This window comes from Oculina patagonica, chromosome 9, assembly GCF_052425735.1.
Source record: "Oculina patagonica isolate OP01 chromosome 9, crgOcupat, whole genome shotgun sequence".
Taxonomy (NCBI): domain Eukaryota; kingdom Metazoa; phylum Cnidaria; class Anthozoa; order Scleractinia; family Oculinidae; genus Oculina; species Oculina patagonica.
Window position 1 is genome coordinate 4,796,229 of NC_135766.1, and position 21,161 is coordinate 4,817,389.

The 21,161-nt window shown below is 37.4% G+C and overlaps 1 protein-coding gene across 1 annotated transcript; it reads right to left on the bottom strand.

Annotated features, from left to right (window-relative positions):
- Positions 1-163: 163 nt before the first annotated feature.
- Positions 164-16,959, bottom strand: LOC144664903 (uncharacterized). The gene is made up of 17 exons (XM_078526106.1): positions 16,887-16,959; positions 10,562-10,701; positions 9,885-10,136; positions 9,631-9,795; positions 8,996-9,109; positions 8,339-8,464; positions 7,597-7,693; positions 7,200-7,418; positions 6,613-6,989; positions 6,316-6,483; positions 5,900-6,010; positions 5,384-5,503; positions 4,807-4,897; positions 3,767-4,141; positions 3,277-3,408; positions 2,385-2,621; positions 164-504 (listed from the first exon to the last, which is right to left on the bottom strand). Exons 1-17 carry the CDS (start codon positions 16,957-16,959, stop codon positions 164-166), a joined length of 3,138 nt encoding a protein of 1,045 aa, XP_078382232.1.
- Positions 16,960-21,161: the final 4,202 nt, after the last annotated feature.

Consider the following 21,161-nt stretch of genomic DNA (forward strand, 5'->3'; position numbering starts at 1 on the left):
AATTCATCAGTAAACAATACAAATATACTGACTGTCATATTGGGATATTGAAATTTTCTAATATCACGCTTCTTCAGTTTTAAAGTTTTATATTATTCTACTAATAAATTTTCAAAGTTTATTTTTATTGTGTAAAACTAAGACTCGATGCTCCATGATTCCTTCAGGTAGTTTCATAGTAGATTTCCACTTCGTCAGGTTGAAAGTGGTAATAACTACCCGTTAAGAATGAGCGGGCAAAAGAGGATCCCTGACTGTAACCAGGTGGCGGGCTGTAATTGCGTCCAGGATCTGTGTAGGATATGGTGTTGGATGAGGCGTGGTCGTGAATGTAAATGTCGTAATTTCCAATTGTTGGCCCAGAGTTATAGCAAGTGTAGATGGATTCTTTCTTCCAAGTATAAACTCCTCCTGTTTGATATAGTTTCAGTGGCTGCCAACCAGGCTTGTTGACCAGTGAGAAAATAAATGCAGCTGAATCGTACCGATATCCACAACTGGAGCCTAATTGAAAAACACAGTGGAACAAATGTCAAACATTTACGATGCTTAAAGGATAAATGTGATACCGAGTAAATGCATTGTGTCTGTAATACAGGCAACAAATGCAAGGAATTGTTGGTTTACTTGTTATATTTCAAAAAACAATGTAATTCTATATCATCCAGGTGACAAACAAGTACAGTAGCTTGGATTTAAATACTAAAAGATGGTACAATAACATTTAACATTTTTATTTAGTTTACGCCTTAATTATAGCCAATGTAAATCACTCGCAACGCTTGGGGATCGCTCTTTTCATGTGGCCGCCCCTAAATTATGGAACGATCTTCCAAGTGAAATAAGAAACATGCCATCTCTGCAAAGTTTTAAGAAAGCCATCAAGACCTTTTTATTTTTAAAAGCTTTTTAATTGTACATTTCTTTTTATAGTCATATACATCTTTTTTAGCTTGTGAATTTAAATTTTAAATTTTTAGTTTTTTTTAACTATATTGTAATGCGCAATTGAAAATTTTTAAATTGATAATTGCGCAATATAAGTAAATTATTATTATTATTATTATTATTATTATTATTATTATTATTATTATTATTATTATTATTATTATTATTATGCAGTCACATGAAAATACAAAACAAAGACATTAATAACAAGAGAAAAACAGTAGTTCCCTTCTAGCTTTTATACCGTTGTTCAAAGATGTTGCTGAACGCTTGATGTCGTAGGCTTCTTTGTAGTAAATTCCAAATATCACCGCTGTCTATTAACTTTGTGTTAGCACGTACGGTTTGGGTGAGAAATTCTTTGTTCATTGCAGTAGAAGGTGGGTTGTTATTATTAGATGTTTACATATAGCTCTCTCTTTGTCCGTGATCGCATTTTCTTGTGTTCGGAAAGCAGGGTATCACATTTATCCTCTATCTCCTGAAACTATCAGCGGGTAATGGATTATGATGCTTAACATGGATATTTATGGACCGCTTCACATCGAACGCATTATATAAGTTAAATATGATTGGTGGACAACATTTTACAATAGTTCCTAAACTTCATACAGTACCTTAAAACTCTGTGCTAACCTGTTTTGCTGACATGTTGTACCGATATTAACCTTGAATGATACTGGAGTATTTGACTCGATAAGGGCATAGAAGTTAGTAGAATGTATTCCCGGCATGCAATTTTCATGAATCGCTCGCAATTAGATTTCTCAAGAATAATGCATTCTTTTTTATAGATCGAAAAAAAAAACACTTAAGGATTATACGATTCCGTAGCCAGTCAATCATTCAAGAAACATTTATAACATTTATACTCTCGCGGAGGATCTGAAGAAAAGGACCGACTTCAAGCAGTCTTGTTCAGCCTTGATGATGCTTGTAGAGTCAGGTTGGTGTCAGATTGGCAAATGAATAAGCACGGTGACTCTTGTACAAAAATAGAGGGGAAGTAGGTTAAAGCCGGTTTTTGGTTTCAGGTTCATTTTATATTAAGCCCTACTATTTTTGAATAAATTATAAAGTGAAGCTGGGTGATAGAATTATAAAAGTCGCATACATCCCCTGAGTTGTGCTAAGTGCCATTTAGAGTACCCCCACCCCTTCCCCTCCCTGTCCGCTCTTCTCTTGATGGAGTCGAAAAGTGACTGGCGAAAGTATATTTTTAGAACATCTTAATAGACCATTGGTAATAGGCTGAAGAAACGTTTTATTGCCTTTAAATAAAATTAACTATCTCTCTAAAGGGTGACGTACTCTAGACCAATCTTGCCTTAAAAATACCCTTTTCATACAGCATGCTAAAGGTAAGGGCCATTTTGTGTAGCTATATTTTTTACTTTTGAGTATGCGCATGTATTAAAGAAATTCATGTCACTTACTCCATGAGATGCTTATGTATCCGCCAAATATATACTGGCCAACACGTATGATTGTAATAGTCGGGCCTTTGTTGTCGCAATTAGTATGAAAAGTTGATACAGCCCAGCCATCCAGCGACGCTCGCCAACATCGTTTCCACTGAGAGGATACGCTTTGTGCAACCGGTTGTAACCAGTCGCTTAACAAGAACAAGAATTTTCTGCTATTTCCCACAATAGCCGAGTCTGATAATCCCTCTGAATTAGAACGGATAAAGAAAATACTGAGTAATGAAATAGTGAATTGTAACTTCCACTGACAAAACACGTGAGTTTTACAACGCATGGAAGAATTTATTTTCAGTCAATTTCCTATCGCAAATTCTAAAGGAATAGAATGAGAATTTGTTACCAATACAGTTAGTAAGAATTTCCGTGTTGAAAGCAAAAGCAAAAACCGCAGCCAGAACATCATCATCAACAATAAGACACACACGTGTAGGCATGGAGCTCCATCCCAACTGTGTTCTATACAAACTAAGGCACTGTCCACACTGACTCGGGTAAATTTGAAAACGGAAAAAGTTTGAAAACGCCGCGTAAAAATTTGACTATTTGACGTCAGCGTTTTCGAAAAGTCCCCGTTTCGCCCGTTTTCGCCCTACACACTACACCACATAGCCGACGTAATCAAATTTACCCAATTTACCCTACCGGCCATTTACTCAGCGTTTTTGGAAAGTCCCGTTTTCGGTGACCGAAGAAACCGTTTCAGTGTGGACGGTTGGCCCAACTGGGTGAAAAAAGATGCGTTTTCAAATTTAACTGGGTCAGTGTGCACGGGGCCTTAACAGCTAAACCAATTCAAATGGTAGGGTATATAAATCAGTTGCAAATACATAATCTGACTTACCTGCATAATATTTACGTATACACTCAAATCCATTTCCAGTGTAGCCTTGGTTACAGCTGCACGAGAATGAACCACGCGAATTTACACATGTGGCAAGCTGATGACACATCTCTCTGTCGCACTCATTAAGGTCTGTTGAGTAAACAAAAAAAACCTAAAAGTAAAACACGGTTTCAGAAATTCCAGATAATCTTAGAAGACTATCGAATGAGAAAACACTAAACGTTATCCGTGTATGTGGACACATTCTGTAATTTTTCCGACTTTTATTTTGATCCATTTCCAAAATGAGCCATGTAGTATCTGATCACTTGTTTGCTTGGTCATTCTCACCCACTAGCTCATTCACTCCCTCGCTTCCTTAATTTCTCACTTGATTTTTCGCTTAATCACTCCACCTTTTTTTTCGGCCGCGTTGGTACTTTATGTATTTATATTTTACTTATTTTTTAATTATTATTTATCAAGTATTAATTCATTTATCTCCTACCTTTCTTACAAGTATACTGATGACAGTCGCTACACTTCACGTCATTCCACTCGTAGTTCAACTTCAAACCAAGGGCGTGAACACAATCTTCTTCTCTGAAATTATTAGGCTGGTTCCTCGCCCAAGCTGTAAAGTTCGCCCGTCCAACATCCGCCCAAGTAAAGTCACCTTCTGTTGATCTGTCGTTCAATCCCAGCCACGATTTCTCGCCATTATGTCTGTGTTGGATGTAGACATTTTCCTCATTGTTGTTCACATCAACAAGAGCGGAGATTTTGTGTTGACATTTTGATTGTGCATTGGTCCAGTTTGTGCAGGTTTCGCTCGTGAAGTAGCAGAAGCCTTTAAAATAACTCCATCCAGGTTCACAAATATCTGCACAAATATCAAATGCTTGTTAGCACTTTTTGTTCGCGATAAGAGAATTATTAGGGTTGGCTAAATTCTTTGGTTGTATTTAAAAATGATTTAATATACAGTCAACTCTCACTATAACGGACACCTTCGGGACTACAATTTGGTGTCCGCAATAGTGAAAGTCAATAGTAGCGGGAGTTATTTCAGTAATTCTTATCCGCCGGGCTTCAACTCCTGTCCGTAATAATGGGGTGTTCGTAATAGCGAAGTGTCCGCAAGGCGGGATTTTACTGTATTTACACACTCGGGATATCATTGGCATATCGGGAAACCTTTTTCTATGATACCATTTTCTCAAAACGGTTTGCATGTAAACTGCGAACTGCGGACTAATGGTTCTGTAATAGCCACTGGTCTTGCTACATATTTTGTGTTTTTGTGCATTTCACTCAAATCACATCTTATCCTCATCACACCTTATTCGCGTCTTGCCCACATCTTATATTTTGGACTGCAACAGCGAATCAGAGGCACGATACAAATCTCTATAATCTATATAAATGTTTTTTTCGACCTCATTGTCATTTTCATGTGCTGTTATCATTCTTGATTTGGTCTTCAAAGACCAGTCCCAAATATTGCTAATATTTGATAATACCATCCGTTATGTTCTATTTACTAACCTGTAAGGACCGCATAACTCACTGACACTGGATCATATCCGGTCTCGTACAATTCTTTAACACAGGCTCTAAATCCAGAGGCGTTCATGTTCTGAAAATTAAATGCCATACTATCTTAATAACTAAAGTCGTGATTTACACCATTTGGGTAATGTGGAAAATGAGAAATACCGTAGAAAATCCAGACTTATATTTTGAAAGATAGGAACGAGAAATCTGTTGTTCCCACACTTACTAAAACATCACTTTTTGTGGACAGTTGATACTAGCGAACGCAAATAAAACTCCTGCTTGCCAGCAGAAAGGTTGCAGATAATGAAGGATTTTTTTAAAGTTAGTGGGTCAAACTAATATTTTTTAGTTTTGTTAATTATTTGAATTATATTTAGCAACAAACGACACAATCATGTCTGTGTTTCCTTTGTTTCCTCTCGAATGATCTCTGGGCGACAAAGGGTAAACATTGCGCATAATGGCTTCCTTGCTCATGGTTGTACTTTGTGCTTTCGTTTTAAAATTGTTTGCTCGATAATTTAATCAATTTTACATGCCGTATTGCTCTGGAAAGGCGACAAACCTCGATCCACGTGGTAATACCGTTGTGAACTGGTGCTGAGTTTCCGCTGGCCGTTGTGCTGTGATTGGCTGATATCAGGACTGAAGGCGTTATGTTATAACTTCGTGTAAATTGCACGAACTGTAAAATAAAACAAAATACCATAATTACTGCACAAAATCGCCACCCCTTTGTTAAACCCCAGCGCCCTTTAGATGGTAAGTACGACAGTCTACTGCAACAGAAAGGAAATTTGTTTTGAGGCCCAAGGAAAAAGGTTTAAAATAGAAATGCAATGAGCTGTTTTCAGTCATCTGAACATTTATTCACATTTCAAATTGCTCACAAACATATCGTACAAAATTGATAAGTAATAATAATAATAATAATAATAATAATAATAATAATAATAATAATAATAATAATAATTATCATCATCATCATCATCATCATCGGTTTTGTTGGAAATAATTCAAATATAGATGTTTCTGTATCTACAAATGTCTCTTGTTACCCAAAGAATATTTGTATTTTTACCTCACAGTAAGCGTTGTTGTTTTCATCTGTTGGTGGGTTTGTGTTTGGAAAGTTGACAGAGCCATGTTCAGTGAAGAGTGGCTTGTGTAGTTTAGAAAACGCCAACCAGTTCTACAAATAAAGTGTCGACATAGCATGAAATGGTTTGATTTCCTCGTGAATTTCAATCCGCTAGATATTCTAATTTAAATTAACGATACTGTAAATAAAAAGGAAGAAGCGTCAAGCCATTAAACCAAACATAATCTATGTCACCACAGGGTAACCAGACTAGGAATACCCAACTACGGTATTGAGGTTTAACTAGAAAAGCAAATGTTGCAATTTTGGTGTTTTATGAGAGGGTCAATCAGACTTTGTTTATTATTTTTGTTCCAGATAGTTTCGAAAAATAAATAAAATATTTGAACACATACCACATTAATATCTTCATGTTTTCCATCGAAGTTTTGCAATTCTCGGAGACAGACTTGAAATGCGTCCTTGGTAACATCCTCTGTCCAGATCAGCGCGGCATCATACTTCTCACCGGTCCTTAGATGTTCTGACGTCACAAGAACTACAGGCGCCTCCTTAAACTTGTTCTGCAATCAAAAAACAGAGACATTTTTCGTCAAACGATTATCGGCGACTATTCTTACGAAAATTAACTCTATCACTGAAAAAAGAATGAGCAGCTTCTAAGACCGATTATATGTTTTCCCTTCAGTTACCTTTGGAAACGTCACATCTTCGCAATTTGTTCCAGACCACCATTTATTAATGTTGATTATTCCCGTCATTACTTCGAGCGATGCTCCTTGATATGCCAGCCAATCCACAGTCGCAAATGGATTAAAGTTGTTTCCATTTCTCCCAGATTGCATGGCGCAGACTGTAAAGTTCCGTGTATTCACACTTTCCGTCCACGAGGTGATAGCGTGGTGAACTGATGTAGAGTCATTTAAGTTCATGTGATTCAGTGTTATTTGTACATGAACTTGTTTATCCGGGTAGAACCGGTATGGTGGGAATACCACTGTCTTGCAGCTTGAGTCAGACCATCTGGGAACTCGAAGAAGCTTTACACGGCCATGCGCAATTGGAAAGCCTGTTTTTGAATAGAAATTAAAGTTTAAATTAAGCTACAAACCTCATCACATCACATCCGTTCCACTACACATAGTACCAATTTGATCACTGACAAGACTGTATATGCAATTCACACTCACGTGAAAATTTTACCTTCGATATAAGTTTAAAGTATTCTTCTTTAAGAATTTAGAACCTGTAAGCTGTATCGTGATAACTGTTCACTTACCCTCACAGCTTCCTGGGTGATAAACGGTATTATTGTCAAGTCCCTTACAGAAGCTAAGCTCGTAAAGACATTTGTTGTCGTATGTTGTACCATTCGCGGTACACACTGGATCCTGATAAGAAGGGCAGTCTTCGTTACACACACAGCGAGCTTCATGTGCACTGTAGGTTTTACAGACACCAAACGATTCACAGACTACGCCCAAACATGGATTCAAGTCTGTAAATAGAAAATTAAGGGAAATTCATTTTGAGCTTGCTTAAAAATCAATGAAATGAATTAATAATAGTTGTCTGCTGCATAGATCGGAAAATCGATCTCTCCTAGTCGTTTCATTATCGGCATTGGAAACTTATCATAACCATGAAAAGATATCATAATTCAATTAATTACCAACCTCCAATCACAACATAGCTGACAGTCAGAGGGTCGTGCTGACTTCCTGCACCGGTGAGGTCCTTTACACAAATTCTCATGGATGTCAGGCGAACCTCCTATAAAGAAAAGGACAACGTTTTCAGTAAATTGTGGCAATTTCAAGGTAGGAGAATAATTTGGACTCTTTTTTGTATTTTTATTATTTTTATTAGTTTCCAAAAAATACATACAATGTTTAAGTTAGAACACTACTACAAACAATGCAAAAAATATAATAAAATAAAATACAATATTTTAATTACCACACTATAAACTACTTTACTAAACTATAACAGACACTACAAATACTACAAAATTAATCGGTGTTTACACAAGGTCCTCAGTTCATTTATCTGTTTTAAATGTTATTTTACAATTCTATTATTAATTAATTAATTTGCGGCTAACGGTACAGGATTGCATACTAATTTATTTTTATACTTGCTCCATCTCTTTTTGTGAGCTGACAACTTATTGTTGGATTTTGATATCATTGCCTCTATTTGGTAAATCAATATTCTAATAGTAAACTAATAAAATGTGGTTAACAAATAACTCATCCACGCACTTTAGAATGCCAAACATTATATCTTTGTCAGAAGGTTGTTTAATCTTTATGTCCAGATTTTCAAGCCATTTGATAGTAATTTGGACTCAATAAAGTCGGTTCTATCAAGCGTCATGTAAGCTTTTGAACTTATTAAAAGAGTCGGAAACCTTACCTCAACCCAGGCTGTTATAATGTTATTCTCCGGCGAAATATGACTTTTCACTTGTCGATCATATTGATGACCGACAGAGACTAGCACAGCCGGGGACTTATAAAAAGTTGTGTTGTACTGAACTTCCTGAAGAAAAAAGAAAAAATACCGTTGAATTCCTGAAATAACCCCTTCCCGAAAATCCCCTACTCCCCCCCATGCTACTCCCCCCCCCCCACCATCGTCCAAATCTCGTCTCTCGAAATCATTTCTGAAATAAGCCCTTCCGAATATAAGCAGATTGGCTTACTTTTAGATTAAACTTTTTCACCTCTCACATTGTGAGAGAATGTTTGAAAAGACTAAAAGGCATTTTTGGATTTTATCCAATATGTTTAGAGAGCTACATTATATTATAGTCAGTCGCATATCACGTTAAAACTGAAACCTAAAACATTTTTAAAGGTAAACTTACATAAAAAAGCTCTTTGTATGTAAGCCCTACGGAATATAAGTGCTCCTAAAGGGATGATGAGAAAATCTAAACCCAGTGCTTATTTCCACGATTTTCATGTTTTAAGAAACCACGTGATTTAGGAAAATGCATTTTTAATTTAATGAGTAATAACGAAAAGGCCTCCATTTCAGTTTTGGGATGATGTTATTGAAGTTACTTACGTGACAAAAGCCATAATTATTGCCCGCGGTGGGACTGCCGCTGTTGGGGAAGTAGACTTCCCCTGTCCTTGTTAAATTTAATTCGGACCCATTGCCGGTGAATGCGAACCAGTCCTGGGAAGAAAGAATTAGACAACACGAAATTAAAAATAACAAGCTAGCTACCTATTGGCAGGCAATTGTACTGTTTATTAAGTGTTCACAGGGAATGACGAGATTTAGAAACTGTTATAAAGTAATATAAGCTCGTGTAAACGTATACCTGTACACTATATTACATTGCAATTCCTGTATCTTGATTGGTTCGCAGGCCATGGTATATTACTTTTTATTAAGAACTAGCAATGGTATATTGCAATTCCTGAGTTTTGATTGGTTGACAGACAATGGTATATGAGCTCCTATACTATTGACCACAAAAATGGTAGCCGATACGCGTCAACGGAAACAGCTGGGGATGTTTGATTACTGCAATTATTTGAGCGTTTTAACTCGCGCTTGTTGGATATGACATATGTAATAGTTGTTAATTATTCGAAGCTATTATTCCGTATATTAAGCATTCACCATTATCTTTAAAATGGTTAAAACATTTTAACTTGAGTGATCGAAAATTTGACAAGTCGTGTACCCACCACAATAGTATTTTGGTGTTTGCCGTCAAACACCAAGAACTCTCGGATGCACACTTCAAAACTTTCGGGTTTTACATTCTCCAGCCAGACGTACATAGCGTCATCAGGCTTTGTGTCACGTGTGTACTTAGCTGAGACAAACACAGAAGGTCTTTCACCAAAGCTCTGCAATGTGTTCATAAAATAAAATGTGTGACAATTAAGAGACATTTTCGTGATAAATATAATACCTGTAACAAATCATGCCATCTTACCTGAGAAAATGTAACTTTCTCGCATTTAGTTTCTGTTGTCCAAATGCCATTAAAACTAACACTTCCATGTGTCAATTGTGGTTGATCTTGAAAAGCCAGCCAATTAAGGATTCCAGTTCCATTTGTTCCAATGCCTGACTCACGTGCACACACCTTGAACCCACGTGTACTGACTGATTCAACCCACACAGCAGCAGGCGAGTGTACACGTGAAAACTGCTCACCATGGCTCAATGTTACATGTACTTGAAACTTAAAAGAGTAAGATACGAAAATGTCTTAGTGCCTTCTCTCTCACTTGAAATGTTGTAGTTTTAAACCGTTTCGTTTGTATTAAATTGGTTTCTGGCTTGGTGGACATGGAAAAACCTGAATGTTTGCCAGGAGTTAGGGGAAAGCATTACAAGAGCAAGCAAACATCTAATGATGTGTTTCGTTTTTCCATCCCTGACCTCGATAAACTAAAGACTGTGCAATTAAAAAAGTTGTTACATTTCGCGTTAGACAGTTGTTACGTCAAAAGTTGTTACATTTCGCGTTGATGTTACATTTTGCGTTAGTTTTTACATTTTGCGGCATAAGAAGGCATGCAAAATCAACCAACCAAGATTGGGTTTCACCTTGCCTGCCGGTCTTTCAAAGGACTTTTAATTTTTTATACATTACGCTATACGTACCGTTCCTGATCCACTGAATGTAAATGGAAATGCAACGTTTCCACAACGCGGCAGCCGACAATGTTGAGAACATCCACTGCTGCAGCCCCTGTCCTGCAGAGACTGTGACATATTAAGTTTGCCAATCTGCAGGGAAGATCCTTTTAGGAGAAAAACAACAAATCGCGATGATAGTGTTAGAAGTCCTAGGGGTACTGTCGATGTTTTGCATAAAGAACTTTAGAAAATAATAACTGGGAAAACGGGTCCAAAAGCGCGTTTTTGGAAAGAGACATAAGGAAGACTACTTTGTTGGGAACAAGGGAACATGCGCCCCCCCCCCCCCCCCGCCCCGGGGGACCTGTGTTCAAGTTGTTATGTCGAGCTATTAAGGAGTAATCTTCATTTACCAGCAAACTTAGTTTTTCACGTTAGTTAATCTCTGTTAAAAAAGCTAGAATGTGGCGTCGCAAGAAAATAGGGCGACAAAGTTGAGTCAGGACATTTCTCTTAACTTACCGTGACCAATTCGACGTTAATACAGGTCCTTAAATTGCTTTCTACTTGAAAAAATAACAAAACAAGCGCAATCCTTAAGTTGGGTATTTTAGGCATATTTCACGACTTTTTTTAAATCTGTAGCCAAGCATTTCTAATCACACAGAGACAGAAAAGCTTGAAATTATTTACTACTTGGTGGAAGCAATTTTGCGCAAGAGACGTTATTTTCTCTATTGACGTCATGATAACAGGGGGCGGCACGTGTCGACAAGGTCAGGTTTAATAAATAAAAAGTATGTAATCAGTATAATGATTGAGAAATTTTCAGCTGTAGCTAAAATAAAAAACATAAAGTCTCTATAAAATTTATCGAAGAGTATTCTTATATCGAGTATAAAATTTGACCAGCATCGCGATCGGGAAGCTGCGAACTTTAATATCTTCCTACACATCTTGTGAAAAGGGAGTGGAAGCAAAGACTTGTCGGCTTTTGTGTGGCTGTCGATCAATGTGATTGGCACCACCAATTTGGTGAGTTATCATATGATCAGTGTGATAAGATGACTGAGTATTTTTCCTGTTCAACTGTGTCAATCAATCAATCGATCAATCAATGAACAGAAATCTTGTGCACACAACAAATGCCGTAGATTTGTAGGTCAGGTAAAGTCCTTTTAAAAGCAATGAAATGTGCATCACAGAATGAATAAGGATTTTTATGTAAACAATTTGAAAGTCCTTATCCGAGTTTAAAACATAAATGGCTTGTGGAGATAGCAAGCTTGAACCTGTTGTGTAAGTTTTTCCAGCGGATTTTCAACCAGGTTTAACTCATTATTAGTAAGACGAATCAGTGAAGGCAAGGAAGAGAAATTCAGATAATTTACAATATTTAAAGTAAATCTTGCCACCGAAAATAATTATGAACTGAATTCATAAAGCTGCGCAAACAAGAACTAGATTTATTTGTGACTGTGTATCATCATGTGCATGCCATGCTGTTTCAATAAGATGTGATAACCAAAACTGTGACAAGGTCACCTCTGTTAATGCGTGTTTCTAAACTAAACAACCGTAATCACGAAAAGGGAGGATTATATCTTATATAAGCATATATTGAACCAAATCAACCATAGAATAACAAACGCGCTATGGCATGAAAACATAATCTATTTTTGCCTTTGCTCACAGTCACGGAGATAGAGAATTTTATAGTTAATGTTTTCGTCGCAGAGCAGCTACTTGTCCAGCACCGTTATTTTCCGCCAGTTCCATGCAGTGATTTTAGAGGCTTGAGAGGCTTGAGAATTGTGACTTAGATAACGGTACTCTACGTTCGAATGCTGTGTTTTGGTTTCTCTTATTTCTTCACCGTCGTTACATGGCCGAAAGGGTGGTAAAAATGGCAGTTAAATTCATTCACCATTGATGGCATTAATATGGGGGCGTGACGACAAGTTTTAGGTGTTGTAAATAAGGAGTAAACTTCGATTAAAATACAATTATGAATAATTTTCATAATGTATCTGAAGAATAAACAATTAGGCCCTATACAATTAAACGAAGATTGTTTTGAGATTCCAGAAAAGAAAACTCTTTCAAAAAGTTTAACCTTACGTTTTTTATGGAAGCAATTCTGGGGAAGAGGCGATATTTTCTCCGGCTATCGACATCCATGACAAAAGGGGGCGTGCACGTGCTGACACGATCAGGTTCAATAAATAAGATGTTGCAACAGAATTATTGGAAGAGTTCAGCTGTAGCTGAAATAAAAAAAAAATCATTTAGTCTCCATAAAATTTATTGAACAGTCATCGTAGATCCAGCATAAATTTGACCAGTCACGATCGAGAAGCTGTAACCTTATTTCACGCCATTTTTTTTCTAAATCTGTTCCCAAACATTTTTACTCAAGCAAAAAAGCTTGAAATGATTTACTACTTGGTGGAAGCAATTTTGCGCAAGAGACCTTATTTTCTCTATTGACGTCATGACAAACGGGGGCGTGCACGTGTCGACACGCCGATTCAGGTACGATAAATAAGTAGTATGTATCAGTTGCAACGAAATCATCGAGGAGCCTTCAGCTGTAGCAGTAATATAAAAGTTTAGGCTCTATAACATTAATCGAGGAGTTATCTTACATCCCAATATAAATTTGACCAGCATCACGATTGAAAAGCTGTAACCTTTTATCTCTTTATACATACCCCTTGAAAAGGGGGTGCGTGGTTGATACCGCCAACTTGGTGAGTTATCATATGATGAGTGAGATAACATGACTGAATAGTTATCCTCTACAACTGTGTCAATCAATCAATCAATCAATAGAAAACTTGTGCGCACAATTAACAAATGTCGTAGATTTGCGGGTCAGGCGAAGTCCTTTTGAACACAAGCAAGTATTTAGTAAGTTCAAGTCAGTGCAGATAACTTCAGATATTTTTTATGATGAAAACAATAAAATTAATTCTGTCATTGTGCCACTAAAAACAAAAAATCGATGCACATAGCTGCGCATAAAAAAACTAGATTTATTTGTGGCCGGCTGTGTGGAAGTGTTTGCGATGCGTTGGGTATGTATGTTTGAGACGGCCGTTTCACAAAGAAGTGGTAATCAAAACAGTGACAAGGTCAGCCTTGTAGAAGCATGTTTCTAAACTAAACACCTCGTTTATCACGTAAAGAGAGTATTATATCTTGTACAAGCATATATTGAGCCAAATCAGCAAAAGAATAACAAACGAGCTATGGCATGAAAGCAAAGCCTATTTTCCCTTGTGCTTCACGGTCACGGAGATAAAGAATTTTATAAGAAAAATATTTCCGTCTCGGTTCATCTACTTGTCTAGCAGCGGTGTTTTGCGCCAGATTGATTTCAAGACAATTTTCCAGTATTTTAGAGGCTTGAGTGTTGTAACGAAGATAATGGTACTTCACGTTCGAAATGCTGCGTGTTTTGCTTTTATCCTCGCCGTTACAAGACCAAAAACGTGGTAAAAATGGCAGTAGCATTCGCCATTGATTGCACAATAACAGGGCGCGACGATAAGTTTCAGGGGCTAAAAATAAGAAGTACATTTCAGTTGAAATAAAATGATGAATAATTTCCAGACGTATCTGCAGTATACAATCTTAGGCCCCTACAATTCAACAAAGACTGATTTTAGATTTCAGCAAAGAGTTTTGAAACTCTTACAGAGAGGTTAACCTTACGTCTCTCATCGAAAGGGGGAGGATAGACTAACCAATCATTTTTTATTTTGTTCCTATAAAAAGAGTTTGACGACAAACTTCAGTCACGACATTTGACTTAATTAACCGTGACAAATTCAACTTACAGGACCTTAAATTGCTTTCTACAACTTGACCTTAGTTGTGAAGTGAACGTAAAGATCACACAAAAATGCTGATTCAGGCAAATATAAACAACAAAACAAGCCCAAGCTGAAAGTTGTGCACCTCAAGAATATTTCACGACAGTTTCCTAAATCTGTAGCCAAGCATTCTCACACAAAGAAGCTTAAAAATGATTAACTAGTCGGTGCATGGAGGCAGTCCTACGCAAGTGGCGTTGTTTTCTCTATCGACGTTATGAAAAAAGGGGCGTGCACGTGTCGACAAGATTCAGGTACGATAAATAAGTAGTATGTATCAGTTTCAACGGAATGGTTGAGAAACTTTCGGCTGTAACAATCTTTAAAATTCTAGGCTCCACAAAATTAATCGAAGAGTTATCTCATATATAGTATAAATTTGACAAGCATCACGATCGAAAAGCTGTAACCTCTAATTTCTTAATACACACCCCTTGAATTAAAAGCGAGTGTGTGCTTGGACTTGTGTCTTTTGTGTGGGCTGTCGATCAATGTGTTTGGGACCACCAATTTGGTGAGTTATCATATGATGAGTGTGATACGATGACTGAGTAGTTATCCTCTACAACTGTGTCAATCCAGCAATCAATCGATCAATCAATCAATGAAACAACAAGTCTATTAATTAATCAACAGAAAACTTGTGCACTCAACAAATGCTGTAGATTTGCAGGACAGGTGATGTCCCTTTGAAAATAATCAAGTGTTTCGTTCCTGTATCACACAGTGAATAAGGATTCTTACGCAGACGATTATTAATTCCTTATCCTATCTCAAAACATAAGTTGCTTGTGCAGATAGCAAGGTTGAACATGTTGTGCAAGTTTTTCGTACTTCGCAATGGTGACTGGTGAAGCTAAAAACTGTATCTCCCGGCGAATTTGCAGTCATATTAAACAAGACAGTGCAGAAAACGTCGACGATTTTTTTGGTAAAAACAATAAAAAGACATTTATAATCAGATGATTTACAGATGTAAATCCTGTCAAATGTAAATCGTGCCACCGAAAGTATAAAATTGATGCATATAGCTGCACGTAAAAAGACTTTTTTGTGGATATGTGTATGTGAATACAATGCTTTTAGCCCGATATGTTTGAGACGGCTGTTTCAAGAAGATGTGGTAATCAAAACTGTTACAAGGTCAACTCAACAAAAGCGTGTTTCTTAACTAAACAACATTAATCACGAAAAGAGAGGATTATATCTTCCATAAGCATATATTGAGCCAAATTTACAATAGAATAACAAACGAGCTATGGCATGAAAGCATTGTCTATTTTTGAGGTTGTTCCATGGTCACGCAGACGGAAAATTTAGGAGTGCAAAATAATTATAAATGAATTTTTAATAGAAAAGCTGAAAAACTTAACACTCTTCGCTAAGATCCAAGGGCCGTGTTCTGATTTGGCGTTCTGACTCATAAAGTTTCCTTTGAAATGTCAATATTCTTACCGGCCCAGAAATCTGCTTTGAACGCACTCCGGAGCTATTGACAAGTACCTTTTTTTGACAGAAATGGACGAAAATAGAACCATAAATCCCAGACAAGAATGAAAAAGCCAATGACAAACAACAATATTGCTTTGAAACTCGGTAAACGCATTTCGTCGCTTTCTGTGTACGTTTTTTGGTGCTGAGATGACCCACAAATTAGGGGGCGTGTTTTAGTTTTCATACGAGCTGGCTAAGCAAACATAAAAGAACACCTTTGTACTTTATAACACTTTCCGAATTGCCCCAATATAATTAGGGTTATGCTTGCTTTAGACTAATTTTGCACTCTAAAGTCTGTAACGTTGTTAATACAGCGAGCTGTTGACGAAGACCTCAATGTAAGATATGGGAGCCATATTACAACATGAAGCGAAAATAATTAAATAGATTAGAGAGATTGATGCCAAACAATATTTTACATTGAATCTCGAAAGATAATAATGGTCAATGATTTTTGTTATCCTTTCCTGAGCCGACAAGTACAAATAATGATTTCACTAGGGGGTGTGCGATGGAAATTGAATTAATAAAACGTTGCTTCTATGAAAGCGGTAGACAGTTAATTTCCAATGACAGCGAATTTAACGAAAATTTGTATTAAGAAACCGACAGAAAGCTATGCTTTCCTTGAAAAGGACTCTATAACGAAGACAAAGTTACGCGTTTCGAAATCTCAATCTTTGCCTTTGCATGTTTTTAGCCAAACTTCCTTGTATAAATTTTTGAGAAAATCGCAAAAAGAAAAACGGGGTTGAAATAGCAAAGGAAGCAGAATCTCAAACAATCACAAATCGACTGTAAAAACAATGTTAAGTGATTAATTTTTTTATCATATTTTAGTCCAGGTAGTTTAGTACAAAATCCCAGCATAAATGTATCGGTTTAGTTTCCAGTTAAGAGAAACTGGAGCATTTTCTCGTCTCATATATAAAGATACTCCTACACAATGACAATTATAATCACAGGCTTACCTTTCGCGGCAAAAGAGATATGAAGGATGACCAAAATAAGCAGAGCTGACTGTGGAGAAGATGCAAGATTCATTTTGAAGCGCGTCTTTGACCACTGTATCACTATGTGATGTGTTCTCCGGGAATGCCAGGTTCTTGTATCAGTGTAACGGAGATCTGATTGGTTTAAATCTGTTAGCTACATCCAAGAATATATCAGTCATCGGAGAACAACCGGGAAATGTTTGAAATTTTTTCGCAATCAATATAAATTTCCTGTGCATGTGAACAATAAGCATGTGATATTTTTAGGTAACATGTTCCAGCCTGCAACTTGGTTTTCAGAGTGCAGACAGATATGTTAACATCAAAAGTATTTACTGAAGAATCGTTCAATGCGAAAAAAATAATCCGGCAAAGTGAAAGTCGTTGAAAAATTTCTTTTCTTTTCTAGTTAGGAATCGAAGTATGGCTCTTTGTACCAAAGTGCGCAGAATCGGCAGAGAGCTGATAATTACATTGCCAGGAGGCAGGTCTGGGCTGTTTTCTCGGTTACCCTTTGTTAACTCATATTAATTCATACTGTCCCATACTAAGGGTCGCCGACGTGACAATTTAGCTACATTGTACATGCAGCACTAAACGAGGTAACGCAAGCATCTACTTTAAATTTCGACGTAATATAAAGCGGAGTGTATTCCATGAAGTGACTGACTGACTGACGGACGGACGGACGGACGGACGGACGGACACAACAATCCTTTTCCCTTGTTTTGTTATTGCTTCTTTAGTGTATTTTTTACCTGAAACTTTTATTTTGACGTTTCCTCTTGATTTGAAAGTTATCACAAAAATTATAGTCCCTTTAAAGGTCAAATGAACAGAAATTTCGATTTTTTTTTCATTTTTTAGCCCATGTGTTTATTAAAGTGCCTATGAAGTAAAAAATAATTTTGCTCACTTTGCTTTTTTATGTCTTAGTAAGCACGAATATGCATGTTTAAGGGATCTAAAGCGCTTTTTTCTAGTATTTTTTGAGCCTCGAAGTTTGGATTTCGCAATTCGAAGTGGGTCCGTTTCGCGCGCGGCCAAACGCTCGGGTTTCACCGGAAATGACGTACTTTGTGGTTCTAAAGACACCAGTAATATGGCGTAAAGAGAGCAAAGAGGGCTGGCGAAGGCTATTTTTTGGCTTCTGAGTCAAACAAAGGCAATTTCGCAAACGAAAATGCAACAAATACACTTATTCCCTTTGGTGAAGCTTCGCGGAGTAAATGGAAGCGAAACTTCCATGTGTATCGTAAAGCTTTTCGCTCTGATGAAAACGCAAGAAGAAACGAATTCTGTTCCGTCGGCAGCTCAAGGATCGCTGCTCTCAGCACAAGCTCTTCCTTGAGGGTCCTTTAGGGGTAAAATGGAACTGGGATTTGCCCATTTTGACTGGGATTTGCCTATTGTTTCACTGGGAAAATGGGATTTGAGTCACTGGGACTGGGATTCAGGAACAAAAAATGGGAATGGGAAGCGTGTCAGTACATGACTAAACATACATATTTTACGCTCTGTAATAATCTTCAAGTACGGCATAGAATAGTTAAAACGCTTAAAACTCTGAAACGAAACCACCGCACTGTACGAATGTCCACCAAGTGTCGATAAGTTTTCTTGACAGTGATTAAGTAATTCAATGGAACAGCTATGACTGGACATGGGCACAAATGGAATATTCAAAAGAAGTGATAGTAAGTTGTTGTCAGTCAGGGTAGTGGTAGGTAAGGGATAAAAACTTGATAGCTTTAGGTAAAGCTACTAAAAAATTCCAAATCTCTACAAGACAAACGAACAAATGAAAAGTGCTTTTCTCAACAGTATAAGTGATTATAACTTGCAGAAATAAAAACAAGTTATTGGATAGTCCAGTCCCTGAACTATCCCTTTTGCGCCCTATAAACAGGTTGAACCCAGATGCGAGAGGAGAGAGTCCAGGATAACTTGCATCAGTGTGCATGCTCAAAACATTGAACCAATCAAAAACGACAGAGAAGTGTATTGTTTCTTCCATGTAACGTGCAGGCTAGGGTAAAAATAGCTCGCTAAAATGAAAAATTCAACTATGAACCAAAGCGCGCGATCTACAAGAAAAATTGTCGTAACCTTTTATGTAAAGCCGCGATTAAAAGGTCTTAAAAGAATAGGTACAAAATCCACAAATATTACTGAAATTTTTAAAGGAGAAGTTACACAATGATATGTTATTTACCAAAATTTCAGCCTCCAGCGTTCGCTATAACTCTACGAAATCTTTCCTAAAACTCGACAAGTGAACGCCGCCATCTTGGAGCTGGTAATGTATGCGTGACGTCAAGGAGCTCAGCCTGAAGTTTGGCGGGAAGATTTCGTAGGGTTATAGCGCACGTTGGAGGCTAAAATTGTGGTGAATAACATATCTTTGTGTAAACTTTTTATTGCCGTAAAGAAAACAAATGGCCATTCTGGAGTGAACTTCTCCTTTAAATTTATCATTTGTGCGCGTGCATAGCCTGCAGCACAGGCGGTTTATTTTTTGCATTGCAGAGATATTGCAAGTTGAAAAAAAAAATGCTTTTTTAGGCCTTCATAATCGTAGAGTGCTCGGAAAAATTGTCGGAAGTAAAAACTTGTGAGGTAATAATTGGTGTTTTGAACGCGACCGCAGACCGATTCCGCAACTTACACCTTATAATTTAAATAAATGTGTTTCAGTGGCATTTCAAGCAGTTATCCAATGATTCTCCCGGAAATCATTCCATTAGGAAAGCCCCGTAGATACTTAGCCCGGTTAATTAAAGAAGTTCATTTAGGAACTCGGAATGGGGATACACAAGAACTAATCTCCAAATCTAGAATTCCAACACCCTTATGATAAAACACGTCTCCCTTCCCCCTTTAAGTAGCGCAATCCCTAGACTTGCTCGAAGTCGCTCGTTTTTTCGACACTTTTGCTTGTTAAAGTAAAACAGTAAGACTAGTGAGCAATGAATTCACTCTCTTACCGTTATTGCGTAAACTCTCAAGGGACTGTTTTTATTTCTCAAAGGAATATTTTAATTTCCCAAGGGAGCGCTTTTCGCTGTGGGTAATAAAAACGTCACTCAACAGGAATGCGTCAGCACTTCCGATCCCGAAGTTTTATCTATTGAAAGTAAGACAAATAAAGTTGACTTTTGCTGGCTGTTTTCTGTTTATTCGATTTAATGCATTTGTTATCTATGGAAAGCAATTTCTTTATGGCTGACCTCAGCCTCAACAAAAGAAAAAGGTACAAGGCAGGCCAATTTCGATGGCCTGTCAGTGTAGAGACTACACGGTCTATGTTTTTTTCCGTTTTCAAGCATCGCTCTTCATGTAGCCTTTCGCATATTAAAGGTAAGTATTTTTCAAAGATCTCTGTCATTCGTCGATTGAATCGCTTAGTTTTAACATGCCGAAAAGCTGCTGCGAACCTTCATTGTCAAAGGATATTGACCAATGCGATTTTCTGTTTTTTCTATTGTTACATAATGTGTTGAAAAAAGTATTTTTAGCTCGTCAAGCAACCTTTCGTGTAGCTATTGGCGTGATGCTAGCCTCTTTCTGTACACAGAGATTCTTTAGGCTCGTCACGCAATCTAAAAGAACGTCTGCATAGGAGGCTTCCTAATAACGTCTATATATAAATTCGTTAATCTAAGCAGAAATTTGCAGCCAGCTGATTATCAACTGTATGTTGCACTAGCAGGGGCGGTGCAACATACAGAACTCTATCCAGTCCTCTTGAGGCGAATTAACTTTGATTGTGAAGCACCCAATGCAGTGCTAATTTTATTTAGTTAGCCATTTATTTAATCATTGCTCATATTTGTCTACTCTGCTATCCTTGTTTGTGTTGCTTTGGCTTCGGGTGGGGGTGCCCTAGCTTGCACTCATTCCTCGTGCGGGCTGTGGCGGTTTTCCCCTTACCTTTGCTGGGTTGATGCTTTCTATGTTTTTGTAATGGGATCTTTCTGTCACTGTTATATAAATAAACGGCCACACCTGTGGCCACAAAGATCCCAAAATTGGAAGTTTTATTTTGTCCCAGCAAACAGAGCTCAGCCAAAGCAACACACACTGGTACTTCGAATAAGTAGTGTTTAATTTAGAAGGAGCAAGGATGCATAAATGACATTTATTCCTAGAAATAAATAACTTTATGCAGCTTGCGACGTGTACATCTCCCAACTTCCGGCTTGGGTGTTACTTCCGGTCATACGGGATATTCTTTATGTGTCGGTCCTG